Source organism: Salvelinus fontinalis, chromosome 18 (assembly GCF_029448725.1).
Source record: "Salvelinus fontinalis isolate EN_2023a chromosome 18, ASM2944872v1, whole genome shotgun sequence".
NCBI lineage: Eukaryota > Metazoa > Chordata > Actinopteri > Salmoniformes > Salmonidae > Salvelinus > Salvelinus fontinalis.
This window is the reverse complement of record NC_074682.1, coordinates 42,243,431-42,263,569: the sequence shown is the minus strand read 5'-3', so window position 1 is coordinate 42,263,569 and position 20,139 is coordinate 42,243,431. Positions and strand designations below refer to the sequence as shown.

General features: G+C 42.4%; 1 protein-coding gene across 1 annotated transcript; it reads right to left on the bottom strand.

Moving 5' to 3' along the window:
- Positions 1-86: 86 nt before the first annotated feature.
- LOC129815578 (succinate dehydrogenase [ubiquinone] iron-sulfur subunit, mitochondrial-like) lies at positions 87-17,177 on the bottom strand. The gene is made up of 8 exons (XM_055869515.1): positions 17,029-17,177; positions 4,942-5,075; positions 3,681-3,766; positions 3,164-3,300; positions 2,939-3,055; positions 2,740-2,841; positions 2,475-2,597; positions 87-2,361 (listed from the first exon to the last, which is right to left on the bottom strand). The coding sequence occupies exons 1-8, from the start codon at positions 17,098-17,100 to the stop codon at positions 2,281-2,283; spliced, it is 852 nt and encodes a 283-aa protein (XP_055725490.1). The 5' UTR covers positions 17,101-17,177; the 3' UTR covers positions 87-2,280.
- Positions 17,178-20,139: the final 2,962 nt, after the last annotated feature.

The window sequence follows — 20,139 nt, the reverse complement described above, 5'->3', positions numbered from 1 at the left end:
ATATCTCTGGTGCTGCCCATGGCAACGTAATTTTGCAGAGATCACCTTTAAAAAGCTAAATACAAACTGCAGGACTGACAACCAGATCATGAAAAGTTTAATAAGCAAAGCAGGGCTTTATTGTTGTGTTGAGCTGATCTTAAAACCCATCAACATTTTAATGTTTTACATGATTCTTCAGCACTCCACAATTAATGTGATGTTAAAAATTACTTTTAACAAAATAGTATAGGCACGTTTGATCACAAGCAGGCATAATAACCAGGGATACAACGGCAGGCATTAAAGCATTATATTTATTACACATTAAAACAAAGACTCCCGTTATGTATATTTATATATACACACAGTTGAAGTCGGAAGTTTATATACACTTAGGTTGGAGTCAATTAAACTCGTTTTTCAACCACTCCACAAATGTCTTGTTAACAAACTATAGTTAAAGCAAGTCAGTTCGGACATCTACTTTGTGCATGACAAGTAATTTTTCCAACAATTGTTTACAGATTATTTCACTTAAATCACAATTCCAGTGGGTCAGTCATACACTAAATTGACACTAAGTTGACTGTGCCTTTAAACAGCTTGGAAAATTCCAGAAAATTATGTCATGTCTTTAGAAGCTTCTGATTGGCTAATTGACATCATTTGAGTCAATTGGAGGTGTACCTGTGGATGTATTTCAAGGCCTACCTTCAAACTCAGTGCCTCTTTGCTTGACATCATGGGAAAATCAAAAGAAACGAGCCAAGAATTTTTTATTTATTTATTGTAGACCTACACAAGTCTGGAACATCCTTGGGAGCAATTTCCAAATGCCTGAAGTCACCACGTTCATCTGTACAAACAGTAGTACGGAAGTATAAACACCATGGGACCACGCAGCCGTCATACCGCTCAGGAAGGAGACGCGTTCTGTTTCCTAGAGATGAACGTACTTTGGTTCGAAAAGTGCAAATCAATCCCAGAACACAGCAAATGACCTTGTGAAGATGCTGGAGGAAACAGGTACAAAAGTATCTATATCCACAGTAACACGTCCTATATCGACATAACCTCAAAGGCCGCACAGCAAGGAAGAAGCCACTGCTCCAAAACAGCATAAAAAAGACAGGCTACGGTTTGCAACTGCACATGGGAACAAAGATCGTACTTTTTGGACAAATGTCCTAAGGTCTGATGAAACAAAAACAGAACTGTTTGACCATAATGACCATTGTTATGTTTGGAGGAAAAAGGGGGAGGCTTGCAAGCCGGAGAACCCCATCCCAAACGTTAAGCACGGGGGTGGCAGCATCATGTTGTGGGGGTGCTTTGCTGCAGGAGGGACTGGTGAACTTCACAAAATAGATGGCATTATGAGGTAGGAAAGTTGTGTGGATATATTTAAGCAACATCTCAAGACATTAGTCAAGAAGTTAAAGCTTGGTCACAAATGGGTCTTCCAAATGAACAATGACCCCAAGCATACTTCCAAAGTTGTGGTAAAATGGCTTAAGGACAACAAAGTCAAGGTATTGTAGTGGCCATCACAAAGCCCTGACCTCAATCCTATAGAAAATTTGTGGGCAGAACTGAAAAAGCGTGTGCGAGCAAGGCCTACAAACCTGACTCAGTTACACCAGCTCTGTCAGGAGGAATGGGCCAAAATTCACCCAATGTATTGTAGGAAGCTTGATGAAGGCTACCTGAAATGTTTGACCCAAATTAAACAATTTAAAGGCAATGCTACCAAATACTAATTGAGTGTATGTAAACTTCTGACCCACTGGGAATGTGATGAAAGACATGAAAGCTGAAATAAATCACTACTATTATTCTAACATTTCACATTCTTAAAATAAAGTGGCTAACTGACCTAAGACAGGGAATTTTTACTAGGATTAAATGTCAGGATGTGAAAAACTGAGTTTAAATGTATTTGACTAAGGTGTATGTTAACTTCCGACTTCAACTGTATATAGTTATGATGGACGAGCAAGGGATCACATACATATTTCTTGTGTGTGAATCCGTCACCCTCTGAACTCAAACCCACCCACACCAGACCAAACAATGGGAATGAACCAAGGAAAGCACCATCATTCTAGTGAAGTTAGCAGGTCATGTCTCACATCTCTCCCTCCCAACCGTTCCCTTGGAGTCCAATGTAGTGCTGGAGTGTGGAGTTGGTGTAGTTCACATGTGTGCAAGCCCAGCAGACCTCACTGGTAGGGCATCTTAATTGTAGATTCATTTAAGGGGGGAAGGGGGGGGGGTCAAGGGTCATGACCCCAGAGTTCAAGCAACAGCTGATTTCTTCTCCTTGTAAGTGGCCATCATCTTCTTAATCTCTGCAATCGCCTTCCCTGGGTTCAGGCCCTGTAAGAGTAGGAGGTGATGAATTTGACAACAATGGGAGTAGAAGTGAGTGCTAGTGAGCAGTGAAGTTTACCCTTAGAAGGCAGGAGTAATGTTTATTAGACAGAGGTTACCTTGGGGCAGGTCTTAGTGCAGTTCATGATGGTGTGACAGCGGTAGAGAGAGAAAGGATCCTGCAGCTTGGAGAGACGCTCCTCTGTGAACTCGTCTCTCGAGTCGATCATCCAACGGTAGGCCTGGAGAAGGACAGACATGTGAGCTCACAAACAGTCCAAGGTGCATACGCACATTCACTCATCAGTGTCCCGTTGATCAAAATATAACAACTCTGAATCAAACTAGTCAGACGAGTCTAAACTCATACACAAAAGCACAGGCCTGCATAAGGACAGCAGTTCCACGGTACTTGTCTCCATTCCACCAGTAGCTGGGGCAGCTGGTGCTGCAGCACGCACACAGGATACATTCATACAGCCCGTCCTGACAGGGAGAGACAGGACAGTAAGAAAGAGAGCACAGAAGACATTTTGACAAAATGGACACAGTTGCCAATGAATCAGAAGTAATTTGGGAGTACCAGTTTTTGTCTGTCCTCCACAGTCTGATGGTACTGTTCCTTTCCCTCATTTGTCTCATCCTTCTTCTTCAGGTAGGGCTCGATCGACTTGTACTGAGCATAGAAATTACTCATGTCCTGCAACCAAAAGAACGCCATCAAACTCACTCAAATTTTAATGTGGGATTGACAATTAAAATAATACAGCCAGTGTGTGACAAGCTTGTATGGAATGATGATACTCACAGGGACCAGATCTTTGACCACATACATGTGTGGCAGAGGGTAGATCTTGGTAGCCTTGCTGGTGTTGGTGTCAATCTTGTTCAGACAGGCCAGTGTGTTGCCTCCATTGATGTTCATTGCACAGGATCCACAGATACCTGCACCATAGCAAACGCATACAAACACTGCCTTACTCACATTATATGAAGTTGCAAAAGGAACGGATCCGTGTTATTTTTCCTTGACTGGGGCATATCCATTGGAGGATAGTGAGTCACTAGAATAAACCTAGCTGATCTGGTATCACCCCTGGACAACCTGTTCTAAGATAATTCCATCCTGGACACACTTTCCAAACTTGACGACATCTAAATCCCTAACGTAACAAAAACACAGTAAACCAACATTTAAGAACACTAATCCCAGCTCTTCTCTCACTCCCCAAAGAACATTAGTGATTCACCACTAGAATCATCTCAACCATTTCCTCTATTCATCACTATCCCCAAAATAACCCTACTTCCCTCCACACACTGACCCTCTCTGCAGGAGCGACGGAAGGTCAGAGTGCCGTCCATCTCATTCTTTATCTTGATGAGGGCGTCCAATACCATGGGGCCACAGCTATGGAAAGGAGGGAAGCAGACAGTCCAATTATTGTTAAGAACCACATCTGTACACTGAAGATGTATGAGAACAGGATTGACACCTATATACTGAACAAAAATAGACCCACCCACTTGGGAGCAAGGCCCAGCCAACCAGAATTTGTTTTTCCCCACAAAAGGCCTTTATTACAGACAGAAATACAGCTAAGCACCCCCTCAGACGATCCCACAGGTGAAGAAGTCGGAAGTGGAGGTCGTGGTTATACGTCGTCTGCGGTTGTGAGGCCGTTTGGACGTACTGCCAAATTCTCTAAAACAACGTTGGAGGTGGGTTATGGTATAGACATGAAGATTCAATTATCTGGCAACAGCTCTTGTGGAAATCCCTCCAGATGGCATGCCAATTGCACACTCACTCAAAACTTGAGATATCTGTGGTATTGTGTTGTGTGACAAAACTGCACATTTTAGAGTGGCCTTTTATTGTCCCCAGCACAAGGTGCACCTGTGTAATGATCATGCTGTTAATCAGCTTCTTGATATGCCACACCTGATTATCTTGGCAAATGCTCACTATCAGGGATGTAAACAAATTAGTGCAAAAACATTTAGAGAAATAAGCTTTTTGTGTGTATGGACAATTTCTTGGATCTTTTATTTCAGCTTATGAAACATGGGAGAAAGACTTAACATGTTGCGTTTATATTTTTTGTTCAGTATACTATACAAATCCATACTATGATCGTACTCCAGGGTATTTTTGTCACAATGCCTCATTGCCAGAACTGAGCCAACAGGATTGGACAGATGGAGAAAGAACAGGAAGGGAACCTGGGAACCTGTCCAAAGTATCAGGATTATCCTCCTTAATTCCATATGAAGGGTGCTCATGATTACCTCTCGAACAAATCCAATTTTATTTGTCACATGCGCCGAATACAACAGGTGTATACTTTACCTTGAAATGCTTACTTACAAGCCCTTCCCCAATCACACTGAGTAAAAAAAAATGTATAAAAGGAAATAGCACAGTAAAATAACAATAACGAGTCTATATACAAGGAGTACTCCATCACCACCAAACACAAGGGGAGGTCTGTACTAACAAGATCTGAAACTGTGATAAATTACAAAGTGCCTGTTCCAATAACCAAATGGAAGTGTTCAACTGATAAGGCGGGCTGTACTCACGTGTTGAGATCAATCTCAAAGGTCTGCATGCGGGGCTTGTCCCCCACCGTGTCTGGGTCCCAGCGGTACACTTGGAACTTCTTGACTCTGGGCTGGGTTGCTGTGGCCGCCGCTGTCTGGGCGTACCGAACCGCCTGAAGTAACAGAGGAGAGAGAATGAGGACAGCTTAGCCTGTCTGTCATGAACCACATTGCAAGCTGTGGGATAGAACAACTTCTTCATGAATGACGACTCAATGCTCCTGGTAGAAGAATGTGTATTGGCAGTGTCGAGTGTATACACAACATTAAGAACACCTGCTCAACCAGAAGAAAGCTATGATCCTTTATTGATGTCACTTGTTAAATCCACTTCAATCACTGTAGATGAAGGGGAGGAAACAGGTTCAAGAAGGATTTTTAAGCCTTGAGACATGTGTATGTGTGACATTCAGAGGATGAATGGGCAAGACAAAAAAGTTAAATGCCTTTGAACAGGGTATGGTAGTAGGCGCCAGGCGCACCAGTTTGTGTCAAGAACTGCAACCTGCTGGGCTTTTAATGCTCAACAAATCCTTATTTAACCTCTCTCCTCCCCTTCATCTACACTGATTGAAGTGGCTCTAACAGATTATCCCTTATAGATGTCACAACTTTCACCTGGTCTGTCTGTCATGGAAAGAGCAGGTGTTCTTAATGTTTTGTATACTCTGATCATATACAAATGTAAACAGGGTTTGAAATTATTATGTTTAGTTAAATATATCTGTTTGGGCTTTTTGCAGTCTACAAATTATTTGTAATTATGTTCCGGCCCCCTGATTATATGCTAAAGAAAAGATCTTCAGCCCATGGCTAAATCTAGTTGATGAGCCCTGGTATATAACCTATACTGGGGTATTTTGAAATACCCATGGTTTGTTTCTCAATACCGTTTATATATATTTTTTAATTGCTTCATGACGATCCACTCGAGCAGCACAAGAGGTGATCAAGTTACACTTGAAGTTCACTACTGTTTGTCAGCTAAATATCTTATCACTATAAATGTCACTCAGTGGTGACCCATCATTCAGGGCATTTTTAGTGGGGGGCTTGCCTGTTTTGCATGTTATTTTAGCATTAATACATGTCACATAACAGTTTGCAAACAATGTAATTATAGCTAAAACATAGCGGTGCTCATCGGCCACAAACATTACACAATAAGTTGGAAATCGCAAATTCAATAATGAGTGGTTTGGAAGGAATCAGTGACAGTGGCTAACTGCAAGCGTTGCAAAGCAATCACTAGCCTGCTATTCAGTGGAGTGGTTGTGTGGTCCCAAATCTGGGATTAAGGGGCTCTTTTCCAAGTTTAAAATGATAAACATTCAACATTGGCCATGCTGTTAATGAAGCATGATTTGTGCCACGCTCAAAACAACTTAACTCGGAACTGCAAAAACTTGACTTCAGTGAGTTAAAGACAACTGGGAAGTCAGGAATAAACGAGCTCCAACTAGGAAAATACGTTTTGAACTGTCATCCAACGCGGAACTGTAAATCCATCCTCTTTCTAGAGCAACGATCTGAAGATCAATGACGTCATCATGATTCAACCTTGTTTTTTCCCCCCCGAGTTCCCAGTTGTTTTGAAAGCACCATAAATCCAGAGAATGCCAGACTTTCATGACAAAATTTGCCCACGAAGGACCACCGCACCCCTTTCCTGTTCAAGTGAGCACAGGACAACAAAGGTGAGTCCAAAAATGTATTGCATGCTGCAGCACAAATGATGTAATACGCTATGGAAATATTTATACTGTAGATAAGAAATAATATTAAGTGTATGTTGTGTAGTAAGATGTTAGTAGTCCATGTGCCTCACCCTAATAATTTGGTCTATTAACCCCTCTTAATTTCACCTACTGTACTGACTTGGTGGTGCACATGTAGCCTACAGTATAACCTGTTTTAGAGAAATGTAATAATCGAATATTGTGAGAGCTTTCATTGTCTGCTTATATGCCCCCTTTAATTTATCCTACGGTTCTAACTTGATGTACAGGGAGAACACTAAGAACGGCCTATGTTCTGAATTCTGTCGCTGTTCATTTCAAAAGTGCTGAACAAATAGTTATATTGACTACATCCGTCCTAGCTCGCTCGTCTTAATCGAAATTACAGATGGCCTCTTATTCGCTCGTCGTCCCCTTATGCCATAGTTTGTACATCTCAATTGTCATTAGAAACCACATTTGTTTAAGCAAGTCAGCCAGTAAAGGCAGTAATTGAGGCTGAATGAACTGTTTCGCTGCCAGACAAGGCTCCGCTGATAGCCAGGTGTAGCAGTGGTAAGGTGTTGGGACTGCTGTTGGGACACATTTATGTAGGCCCTAACAGTTTGTGGTCACCGTTATAGGGAAATTAATGTATTGTGTTTTGTAGTGGCTTTGCTGGCATGCATTCCACTTTTTAGTTTTTTTGCCCCACCAAGATTTAAATGCTAAAATCACCACTAGTTTCACTAAGGTCAAATAATTTCGCTCAAGCACAGGGCTCCAGCTATGCATTTGGTTTGCTAACTTGCTCACTAAGTGTCTAGCTTGCAAGATCAAGCTTCTTGGTTACAGCAGAAACAATCAATCCCGAGTCATAGATCAAGATCCCTGCTCTCTAATACTTGTTTTGTGCGTGCAGCAAACTGCGACCTCTGCCAAGTGAGCCGTTGTTTGATAAACGGAGAAGGAGCAACCCTGTCATAGCACGGAACATTTTTTTCATTTTGGCAGGGGAAACAGAGTGAATTTTTTTAATAAAATCTATAGATTCCAACTCTATAACAAATCAGGACAAGCACAGGTACACAGTAAGCGTTAAATAATTGACATTTATAGAAGTATCTAGTGGTAGTGCATATTTGAAGTCACTAATTTCATACACCATTGGAAAACAGTGGATTACGTTGCGCAATTTGGCAGAGGTCACATAGAATTACATTTTTATAAAAAACGACAGATTGCAGCACCAAAAGAAAACACCTTTACAGAGGACAAACATAGGTACAATGTGGTGCACATTAAAGAAGGGATATTTTTTGAAGTATCGAATACCACTGACTCGATATAGTCGGAGGCACACTACTCCGCCAAACCTCATCACCACTGAAGGTGGTGGAGTTGAGAATTCCCAGCTAGACAGGGGAAGGATAAGCTGATCCTAGATCAGAAGAAATATACCTGGTGGAGCAAGGTCTGTAACCCCATTCAGACCTACATTACATGACCAAAAGTATGTGGAAAAACTTCAAATTTGTCTATTTGGCCATTTCAACCAAACCCGTTGCTGAGAGGTGTATAAAAATTGATAGCACATAACCATGCAATCTCCATAGACAAACATTGGCAGTAGAATGGCCTGTACTGAAGAGCTCAATGACTTTCAACACTGCACCTTTCCAACAAGTCAGTTCGTAACATGTCTGCCCTGCTAGAGCTGCCCTGGTCAACTGTAAGTGTGGTTATTGTGTAGTGGAAACCTCTAGGAGCAACAACGGCTCAGCCGCAAGGTTGTAGGCCACACAAGCTCACAAAACAGACCAGCGAGTGCTGAAGCGCATAAAAACGATTTTAATTAAAACGCCTGTCCTCGGTTGCAACACTCACTACCAAGCTCCAAACTTCCTCCGGAAGCAACATCAGCACAAGAACTGTTCATCTGGAACTTCATGAAATTAGTTTCCATGGCCAAACAGCCACACACAAGCCTAAGATCACCATGTGCAATGCTAAGCGTAGTGTAAAGCTCACCACCATTGGACTCTGGAGCAGTGTAAACACGTTCTCTGGAGTGATGAATCCCACTTCAACATCTGGCAGTCTGACGGATTAATCTGGGTTTGGCGGATGCCAGGAGAACACTACCTGCCTGAATGCATAGTGCCAACTGTAACGTTTGGTGGAGGAGGAATAATGGTCTGGGGCTGTTTTTCATGGTTCGTGCTAGGCCCCTTAGTTCCATACAGTAATGGTTTGTCAAGATCGGTGTGGAAGAACTTGACTGGCCTACACAGGGCCCTGACCTCAAACCCATCGAACACCTTTGCGATGAATTAGAACACAGACTGCGAGCCAGGCCTAATCGCCCAACATCAGTATCCGACCTCACTAATGCTCTTGTTGCCGAATGGAAGCAAGTCCTCGCAGGAATGTTCCAACATCTAGTTGAAAGCCATCCCAGAAGACTGGAGGCTAGACGTTTCCACTTCAAAATAACAGCACTTACAGTTGACCAGGGCAGCTCTAACAGGGCAGAAATTAGTTGGAAAGGTGGCATAGTGTATTTTGTGGCATTGCCATAACAGTCCCCCTAAAGGTCACATTACCTTACACTACTTATCCAGCCCATATTTACTTAATTTTAAACTTGTGAACAAAACCTCCATATGAAGTATTGACAAGCAGATTAATCAAGATCAAACAACATTCTAACACATTACACTGAAACTGTCCAGTGTGTGTGACAATAAGTATTTTTATATTTTTTACTCTATTGTTTACTTTACTAGCTAGGTAATGTAATATAAGCTAACAACTACTAAGTACTGTGCCTAGATACACTGATGAAAGGTAGCTAATTAAATACTCAAATGACAGCACTGATAACAAACATTAGTACCTAGGGAGGACAGGTGTAGCTTTTAGTGTTCCTGAGTTTACGGTGGCAGTGACAAAAAGAGCAATGGAAAATGTATATGTTTACACAATGGAGTTGCTGGCCATACTTTTGGCTGCAGAGTGGGTGGAGGATTTGAGGACAAACAGGGTAGTCATCTTTTCTGAATCCAGTGCAGCACTGATGAGCTTAAATTAATTTGTGTCTCGGAGCAGACTGTATCATATGAGGTTTTGTCGTGCTTGACTAGGGTGAGAAAGATGGAGTTACTTGTGATGTTCCTCTGGGTACCAGCTCATGTGGGAGTAGAGGGGAAAGAGGAGGTGGATGTGAACACCAAGCAGGCTCTTAAACATCCTAATGTTGAGATGGAATTGTCAATTAGTAAAGCAGAACCCAAGGAGTTGATACAAAAAAGTGGTTAAAGACAAATGGAAAGATTTGTGGAACAGGGAGTGAAAGGGAAGACACCAGCAAAAGATGCAGGGAGGTCCTCAGGTCGAGGTGAGAAGGGAGGAAAGGGTAATCACAAGGCTCAAAAGTACATTGAAATTGGTAGGAAAACATCTGACTGGGAAGTGTGATCCTTGTCAGGAAGAGACGGAGACAGTGGAACACATATTTCAGTGCCAGCAATATGGGAGGGAAAGAGATTGTTATTCGATTTAAGGAGTAATGGGGTTGAAGAGCCAATATTAAGTTAACTGCTGGGGTTCATCTTCAGGGGATGTAGTATTTAATTATGCATTTTATTTCCTTAGACTTAGAGAATAATGGGTAGGATTCAGACCTTCCCTCAGTTCCGTCTCTGGTTCACACTCCAGTCCAGTTGGAGGCAGTAATGCACCTTAAAGTTGGTTGCCAACCGCCATATAAATTCCACAGAAGAAGCCAAAACAACCAAATACTCAATTTAAATGTGAATCGATTCTCATTTGCTGTAATATTACAGTTCTAGAAACATAAATCCCTCTACTTTAATATCACAAATAAGTTAACAAATTGAAAATATACAAGTACTGTACACTAACAGTTGCAACCATAGTATTTTTCAGTGACAACACGATTGTGGCGTACCTTCCATTTACACATAAGGATTGAATGTTCCAAGAAGGCGTAGCAGTCGGACGTGTGTTTGTCTTGTCTTGTCCCGCGTAAATAGTCCTCGTATTTTTTGTATACACTTCGTATATATTTTAATTTCACTTTCCATCTTGGAACTGAATATACATTCCCGCAACCCGCCTCACCCAATGTGGTACGGATCTGCTATTTTTTATACTTTTTATACGTAACCCCAATCAGAAGCTAGCCAGATAACTAGCTACTAGCTAGTAGTCAGTTAGCCACTGCTGCGGTCTTCGCCCTTAACTCGGACACCAGCCAGCTTCAGCTCGGGCAAATACCTGCCAGTCTGCAGGCGCGATATCAACCCAGAGAATATAGGACTGCTTTTTCTCTACCACATCACCGGATTCCTGACGCAAGCTCTGGACAATTACACCGGATCATCGTCGCTAGCTAGCTGCAACCAGGTGGCTACTACTGGCTAATACCTCTGTCCCGAAACAAGCACCAGTTAGCCTTGAGCTAGCCTCGAGCTAGGCCCATCTGCCGGCTAGCCGAAGAGGCCTACCAGCGAATTATTGGGCTACAATACCTCTTTTGCCAATTGGACTGGACCCTTTATTGCCGACACGGAGCCCCGCCGATCCATCACGACTGGTCTGCCGACGTAATTGTCCGAGGTGGTTTCAACAGGCTTTTCCATTGCGACGTTTCTGAATACCCATCTGCTAATTATTAGCTGTCTTATCGGCTGCTATCTAAATAAATATACCGGACAATTTTTTTTTTCTTTTTTCCTGGGTCACAATATCTATTTTGCCAATTGGATCGATCCCCTCTACCACACGGAACCCCACTAATCTACCGACAGAAACGAACGAGGTGACAAAAAAATAAAAAATAAATAAAATAAAAACAGACCTCCATCCTATGTTATCTTGCTACCGATAGCCAGCTACCCGGCCAGCTGTCTGGATCGCCGTGCCCCCAACCAACCTCTACTCACTGGACCCTTATGATCACTCGATTAAGCATGCCTCTCCTTAATGTAAATATGCCTTGTCCATTGCTGTTCTGGTTAGTGTTTATTGGCTTATTTCACTGTAGAGCCTCTAGCCCTGCTCACTATATATCCAACCTCTCAGTTCCACCACCCACATATGCGATGACATCACCTGGTTTCAATGATGTTTCTAGAGACTATATCTCTCTCATCATCACCCATTACCTAGGTTTACCTCCACTGTATTCACATCCTACCATACGTTTGTCTGTACATTATTCCTTGAAGCTATTTTATCGCCCCCAGAAACTTCCTTTTACTCTCTGTTCTAGATGTTCCAAACGACCAATTCTCATAGCTTTTAGCCGTACCCTTATCCTACTCCTCCTCTGTTCCTCTGGTGATGTAGAGGTGAATCCAGGCCCTGCAGTACCTAGCTCCACTATTCCCCAGGCGCTCTCTTTTGATGACTTCTGTAACCGTAATAGCCTTGGTTTCATGCATGTTAACATTAGAAGCCTCCTCCCTAAGTTTGTTTTGTTCACTGCTTTAGCACACTCTGCCAACCCAGATGTTTTAGCCGTGTCTGAATCCTGGCTTAGGAAGACCACCAAAAATTCTGACATTTTCATCCCTAACTACAAGATTTTCAGACAAGATAGAACGGCCAAAGGGGGCGGTGTTGCAATATACTGCAAGGATTGCCTGCAGAGTTCTGTTTTACTATCCAGGTCTGTTCCGAAACAATTTGAACTCCTACTTTTAAAAATCCACCTCTCTAAAAACAAGTCTCTCACTGTTGCCGCCTGCTATAGACCACCCTCTGCTCCCAGCTGTGCTCTGGACACCATATGTGAACTGATTGCCCCCCATCTATCTTCAGAGCTTGTGCTGCTAGGCGACCTAAATTGGAACATGCTTAACACCCCAGCCATCCTACAATCTAAGCTTGATGCCCTCAATCTCACACAAATTATCAATGAACCTACCAGGTATCACCCCAATTCCGTAAACACGGGTACCCTCATAGACATCATCCTAACCAACTTGCCCTCCAAATACACCTCTGCTGTTTTCAACCAAGATCTCAGCGATCACTGCCTCATTGCCTGTATCCGTAATGGGTCAGCGATCAAACGACCTCCACTCATCACTGTCAAACGCTCCCTGAAACACTTCAGCGAGCAGGCCTTTCTAATCGACCTGGCCGAGGTATCCTGGAAGGATATTGATCTCATCCCGTCAGTAGAGGATGCCTTGATATTTTTTAAAAATGCCTTCCTCACCATCTTGAATAAGCATGCCCCATTCAAGAAATTTAGAACCAGGAACAGATATAGCCCGTGGTTCTCTCCTGACCTGACTGCCCTTAACCAACAGAAAAACATCCTATGGCGTTCTGCATTAGCATCGAACAGCCCCCGTGATATGCAACTTTTCAGGGAAGCTAGAAACCAGTATACACAGGCAGTTAGAAAAGCCAAGGCTAGCTTTTTCAAGCAGAAATTTGCTTCCTGCAACACAAACTCAAAAAAGTTCTGGGACACTGTAAAGTCCATGGAGAATAAGAACTCTCCTCCCAGCTTCCAACTGCACTGAAGATAGGAAATACTGTCACCACCGACAAATCCATTATAATTGAGAATTTCAATAAGCATTTTTCTACGGCTGGCCATGCTTTCCACCTGGCTACCCCTACCCCGGTCAACAGCACTGCCCTCCCCTCTGCTACTCGCCCAAGCCTTCCCCATTTCTCTTTCTCCCAAATACAGTCAGCTGATGTTCTGAAAGAGCTGCAAAATCTGGACCCTTACAAATCAGCCGGGCTAGATAATCTGGACCCTTTCTTTCTAAAACTATCTGCTGAAATTGTTGCCGCCCCTATTACCAGCCTTTTCAACCTCTCATTCATGTCGTCTGAGATTCCCAAAGATTGGAAAGCAGCTGCGGTTATTCCCCTCCTCAAAGGGGGAGACACTCTAGACCCAAACTGCTACAGACCTATATCTATCCTAACCTGCCTTTCTAAGGTCTTCGAAAGCCAAGTCAACAAACAGATTACCGACCATCTCGAATCCCACCATACCTTCTCCGCTATGCAATCTGGTTTCAGAGCTGGTCATGGGTGCACCTCAGCCACGCTCAAGGTCATAAACGATATCTTAACCGCTATCGATAGGAAACAGTACTGTGCAGCCATATTCATTGACCTGGCCAAGGCTTTTGACTCTGTCAATCACCACATCCTCATCGGCAGACTCGACAGCCTTGGTTTCTCTAATGATTGCCTCGCCTGGTTCACCAACTACTTCTCTGATCGAGTTCAGTGTGTCAAATCGGAGGGTCTGTTGTCCGGACCTCTGGCAGTCTCTATGGGGGTGCCACAGGGTTCAATTCTTGGACCGACTCTCTTCTCTGTATACATCAATGATGTCGCTCTTGCTGCTGGTGAGTCTCTGATCCACCTCTACGCAGACGACACTATTCTGTATACTTCTGGCCCTTCTCTTGACACTGTGTTAACAACCCTCCAGGCGAGCTTCAATGCCATACAACTCTCCTTCCGTGGCCTCCAATTGCTCTTAAATACAAGTAAAACTAAATGCATGCTCTTCAACCGATCGCTGCCTGCACCTGCCCGCCTGTCCAGCATCACTACTCTGGACGGCTCTGACTTAGAATATGTGGACAACTACAAATACCTAGGTGTCTGGTTAGACTGTAAACTCTCCTTCCAGACTCACATCAAGCATCTCCAATCCAAAGTTAAATCTAGAATCGGCTTCCTATTCCGCAACAAAGCATCCTTCACTCATGCTGCCAAACATACCCTTGTAAAACTGACCATCCTACCAATCCTCGACTTCGGTGATGTCATTTACAAAATAGCCTCCAAAACCCTACTCAATAAATTGGATGCAGTCTATCACAGTGCCATCCGTTTTGTCACCAAAGCCCCATATACTACCCACCACTGCGACCTGTACGCTCTCGTTGGCTGGCCCTCGCTTCACACTCGTCGCCAAACCCACTGGCTCCAGGTCATCTACAAGACCCTGCTAGGTAAAGTCCCCCCTTATCTCAGCTCGCTGGTCACCATAGCAACGCCCACCCGTAGCACGCGCTCCAGCAGGTATATCTCTCTGGTCACCCCCAAAACCAATTCTTCCTTTGGCCGCCTCTCCTTCCAGTTCTCTGCTGCCAATGACTGGAACGAACTACAAAAATCTCTGAAACTGGAAACACTTATCTCCCTCACTAGCTTTAAGCACCAGCTGTCAGAGCAGCTCATAGATTACTGCACCTGTACATAGCCCATCTATAATTTAGCCCAAACAACTACCTCTTTACCTACTGTATTTATTTATTTTGCTCCTTTGCACCCCATTATTTCTATCTCTACTTTGCACCTTCTTCCACTGCAAACCAACCATTCCAGTGTTATTTTTTTTACTTGCTATATTGTATTTACTTCGCCACCATGGCCTTTTTATATATTTTTTTATTTATTTATATATATATTTTGTTTGCCTTCACCTCCCTTATCTCACCTCACTTGCTCATATTGTATATAGACTTATTTTCACTGTATTATTGACTGTATGTTTGTTTTACTCCATGTGTAACTATGTGTTGTTGTATGTGTAGAACTGCTTTGCTTTATCTTGGCCAGGTCGCAATTGTAAATGAGAACGTGTTCTCAATTTGCTTACCTGGTTAAATAAAGGTGAAATAAAAAAATAAATAAAAAATAAGTGTTAGGAGACACAAATAGCTAACGTAAAATCGTACATCGCCTTGGTCCGTACAATTGCCCTTATTTTAGCGCCCCAAAAACGTAATACTTCCAGATCAACTGTAATGTCAATACCACTGTAAAGCACAATTTCTCCCCTTTCCAACAGAATCAATTACATGACAAAAACGGTGCCCGTTTCTGCATAATTCAAGCAGGCAATGAGCCCCGTCAGGTCTTTTTAAAAATGGCGGGTGGGGAAGCGAAACTAATGAGTGATAGTGAGAAGGAGGGATGTTGTGTGGGAAAAAATGCTTTTTTTTCACTCAATCTGTCCAACTTATCACCTCTAAAATGTAAATAAAACACTATAAAGAGTTTATATAATGTGTCATTACATACCTATTTGAAGGTTTGTGTCGAATTTGAATCGAGTTTAGGGCGGTGCTAAAGTGATCTTAGAAGTAAACAGCTGCTTTGAGAATGATGATAGCATGCAATGATGATGCAAAAAAATGACTAGGTATCCCCCCTTAGCCCGTCACTGTCCATTTCTTGTTTTTAAACGATGAGAGAAGTGCTACACCTGTGGAGAGAGATTGTAAGGTAGAAATAGTTGCTTTATGCTTGCTGTACTTACGACATGACAAGTCACGATGTAACGGAGGGTCCGTTTTTTCAACTTTTCTCCAATATTATAGAGGCATTACCATGTCGATCAACGCTTGAATAGAAACCTAGTTCACACCCCCGATTTTGAAGTCAACACAGTCCCATTAGTTTTCTTTGTAGCCTCGTCTGAATGTTGCGGTTGCACACATTTATACGGAATGGGGTGAGTTTATGTTAATTAGCACAGGTAGTCCGTCTTCCGTAAACAAGCGCTGTAACATGGAAATGTGGCCTTGTGGGAACCCTAACCCTATAAAAAGGTGTGCAGTAATTGAACATTTTTTTCCCTCGCCGATATGAAAGATACATTCCTTATCATTCCAAAAACATACGGAATGCGATGGATGTTCATGTTTAGAGTAAGCGTCAGGGCTCTTAACAAAATATCCAAGATCAGAAGATATTATCGTCAAAAGAGACACAGATGTGCCAGATATTTTACCGGATGTATAAATGTAAAGCATCCGGTTGGCGTTCACACTCACTACCAATATGGTGATGAGAGGAAATTAAATGGGATAAATGGAGTGAGATGGATTTTGGCCAACATTCTGCTGATCTACACACTTTTCTGCTTCCAAAACTGTAATCTGTAACAAATAGTGTTCTGCATTTTGTAGACTAACCTTTGCCAAAGTTTCACAAAATTGCGTTGTTTAGGAGTGCAAGGGCGAATTGAGTTATTGCACACGGGCACATCATTCCCTAAATGAAATATGCTTGAACGCGCCAATAGGATTTCATTAGTTCGTGCTTGGCTCTGCACATCCCCTTGATTGTTCTGCCCACTATGATTAATTTGCTCCCATTGGAAACAACAGGCTCTGGTCGATATTGGGTTAGTTATACAAATCTTTGCTAAAGCAATTAGTGTCTATGGGTATGCTAGCTGACAACCAAGCGCACGTCGTTCGAAACGATCAACAACCCGCATTTATTTATTAGGCAATCGTTCAAATGGACACAGCCTTACCACCATTCCACTGGAAGAACGGAATGCCACATTGCTACAGCGACCCAAAGACGATAGACAATGGACCGACATCTTTCGCAATCTGTGTTTCTCTGACCTCTCTCTGGTATCTGCTATCCCTGTATGCACTGCGATATTTCCTTTAATAAAAACTGATCTGTGATCAGTGTTAAACGTCTGGTTTTACCAAACTATGCAGATTTGCACAAACTATGCACATGATATTCCACATGTACAGTTTATGCAAAACAGTTGTTAGTAAACTAACAGAGTTTTACTTGATGTTTTGCTCAATTAAATGTGGGACCACTACGCACTACCACTAAATTACAATTTAGGCAGATACTCTTTGAGAGCAACATTAAAGCAGTCGTCTCCTGTCCTATATTGTTAAAATAATATAATCCAGTGAGTTTGGCAAAGGGAAAAAGGACAGGATTGTAGCAAAAATCGTTAAAGGTGGTGTTTTTGACTTTATCTTGTTGTATCCGCAATCGTGGGCCTGATAGATATTAGAATGTTCAAGAAGTTCTCAGTAATGCACGGGTAAATTAGCACTGTAGCCATTTAGCTAGCTATTCTATTTAATTGACATTACATTATTTACTTTGTATGCAACATTTACTCACCGTAGTGACAGTTTCACACTACAGGTAACTCATCAATTGATGTTATAGTTAGTTATGAAGCTTGACTACAAGAAGCCCAAACAGATATAATATTTTACTAAAACATAATTTCAAATCTAGTTTACATTTGTATATGATCACATATACACTAGTATGTGGACACCTGGTCATTAATGATCTCATTTCAAAATCATGGGCATTCATATGGAGTTGGTCCCCCCTTTGCTGCTATGAAAACCTCCACTCTTCTGGGACTTGCTTCCTTTCAGCCACGAGCATTAGTGAGGTCAGGCACAGATGTTGGGCGATTAGGCCTGGCTCGCAGTCTGTGAGCTTGTGTGGCCAACTACTTGCTCCTAGACGTTTCCACTTCTCAATAACAGCACGAAAGGTGACATCCTAAGATGGTGCGACGTTGAAAGTTACTGAGCTCTTTAGTGCGGGCCATTCTACTGTCAATGTTTGTCTATGGAGATTGAATGGCTGTGTGCTTAATACACCTATCAGCAATGGGTGTGGCTGAAATAGCAGAATCCACTAATTTGAAGGGGTGGCCACATACTTTTATCCAGTTAGTGCATCTCATGTATAGTTGTGCATGCATGGGAATACTTTGGAACAGATTTCAAAAATGTAAATCACTTGGAGCTGATTTGCTGGTGTTTTTACAGCCTTTCATGTCCAACTAAAAAATGTAATAAAAGTTGGGGGACCAAATAAAATCTCCCACAGGCCACCAGTTGGAGAACCCTGGCCTACAATATGTCTTAACCTATTTACCACACTATCTCTCGGTTCCAGCTTGTGATATTTCAGTACAGCTCTGTAAGGCATTTTTGTTCCCAAGGTTTGATTTACAATGTTGCTCCAGCTCACAACCACATGTAATCAGAGCACAGAAGACACTTATCATAGAACAGAAAAACCTTAGCTGGAGGGGATTCACTGAAAATTGTAAATATTATTAACAAATATGGATGAATGGTACAAAGTGAATGTTTATAAACGATTGTATATACTGAACTGTAAAAACCCTCTCATCCCATTCCTTAGTCCTTACTGTTGTTACTCAGATCCTCTCTCACCCTTGTCCATCCCTCCTCTTCTCTCCTCTTACAGAGTAGTGTTCTGAGCGACCTTGCCATCACAGAGCCTAAGTCATTCCTGTCTCTTGCAAAGCTGGTCAGGGCGAGGCAACAGGAGGGATTCTGTGCAGCGTTAGGCGATACCAAAGAGCCTCCTGGTGTCGTCTCACGCATCGTCACACTACAGTGATCTAGCCACCTCCTCCATAGGCAATTGCAATTGACTCCATACCACCTATTTGCTGATCTCACCAAGGGCTCACACATCCAATAACCCAGTTTCCTTACTGGCAATACGACCAACACAGTGCTGCCCTGCCACTATTCTAGTCCCTTTCCCTTTCTGAATCATGGCTGCTGGAGAGATGCTGACGTAATCACTCAATATGATAGTATTCATAGGAGAGGTTTGACTGATGGGGGGGAATAGTTGCCCTTCATTTGTAATGCCTTGTGTCTATGTACATATGTGTGATTGTGTGTTTGCCTGTTTTCCTGTAAAACATGTGGAAAATCGTCTAGTAAATAAAACATTTGGCTACTTATTCAGTGTTCAGATGTTGTTGCTAATATTACAAATTTACCAAAAAAATGATGCACTTTCTCCCCGAGAGATGACTCAATTTAGGGTTTTCAAGACGGACTACTAAAGGACTTCACCTAAGCAAGATCATTTTAAGTTACTGTCCCAAGTAATTGTGGTAATGTTACATAGACTGTTAATAAGTATTTAGTTCCTGTCAATGAATTTGTTCAAGGAGAACGTTTTGAAAAGATTCAGGTTTCCCTGAAATGCTACTGCAATGTATTACTTAAATCTAAACAGTTGTCATTGTAAGCTTGTAAAAAATGCAATGAATTTAAAATGCGTTCTGTTGACCGAAGTACAAAAAAAACTCCGCAAGTGATGCAACTATCACATTCATTGTCTCAAATGGCCTTCCAGTGTGGTTATTCAGGGTTATTATAAGACTTACGTTTTGGACCACTGCGGCTACCATAGCCTCTTATGGGTGGGCAATATGTTTGATCTCAAAAGGACAACCAATCAGAGGAGTAGTATTTTCCCAAACCAAGCCTCTTATGGGTGGGCAATATGTTTGATCTCAAAAGGACAACCAACTAGAGGAGTAGTATTTTCCCAAACCAATCAGCATGGGCGAATTTTTTATTTTTATTGCGCTTGTTCAAAGACGGCAGCATGACACGCGTGTGGAGGAAGTGTGGTGATAGACTGCCAAGCTTGATCACTTCCACCTGCCTGGGCCAACAGTTTATTTTCTGTTTTACTGGCTGTTCGTCCTGAATAAGGGGCATCCAGAGGCGCCCTCGGAATTCCCAGTTCCACCGCCATCCCCTCCACGGGTTGGCAGCTCGGGTGGTGGTGGCGATAAACC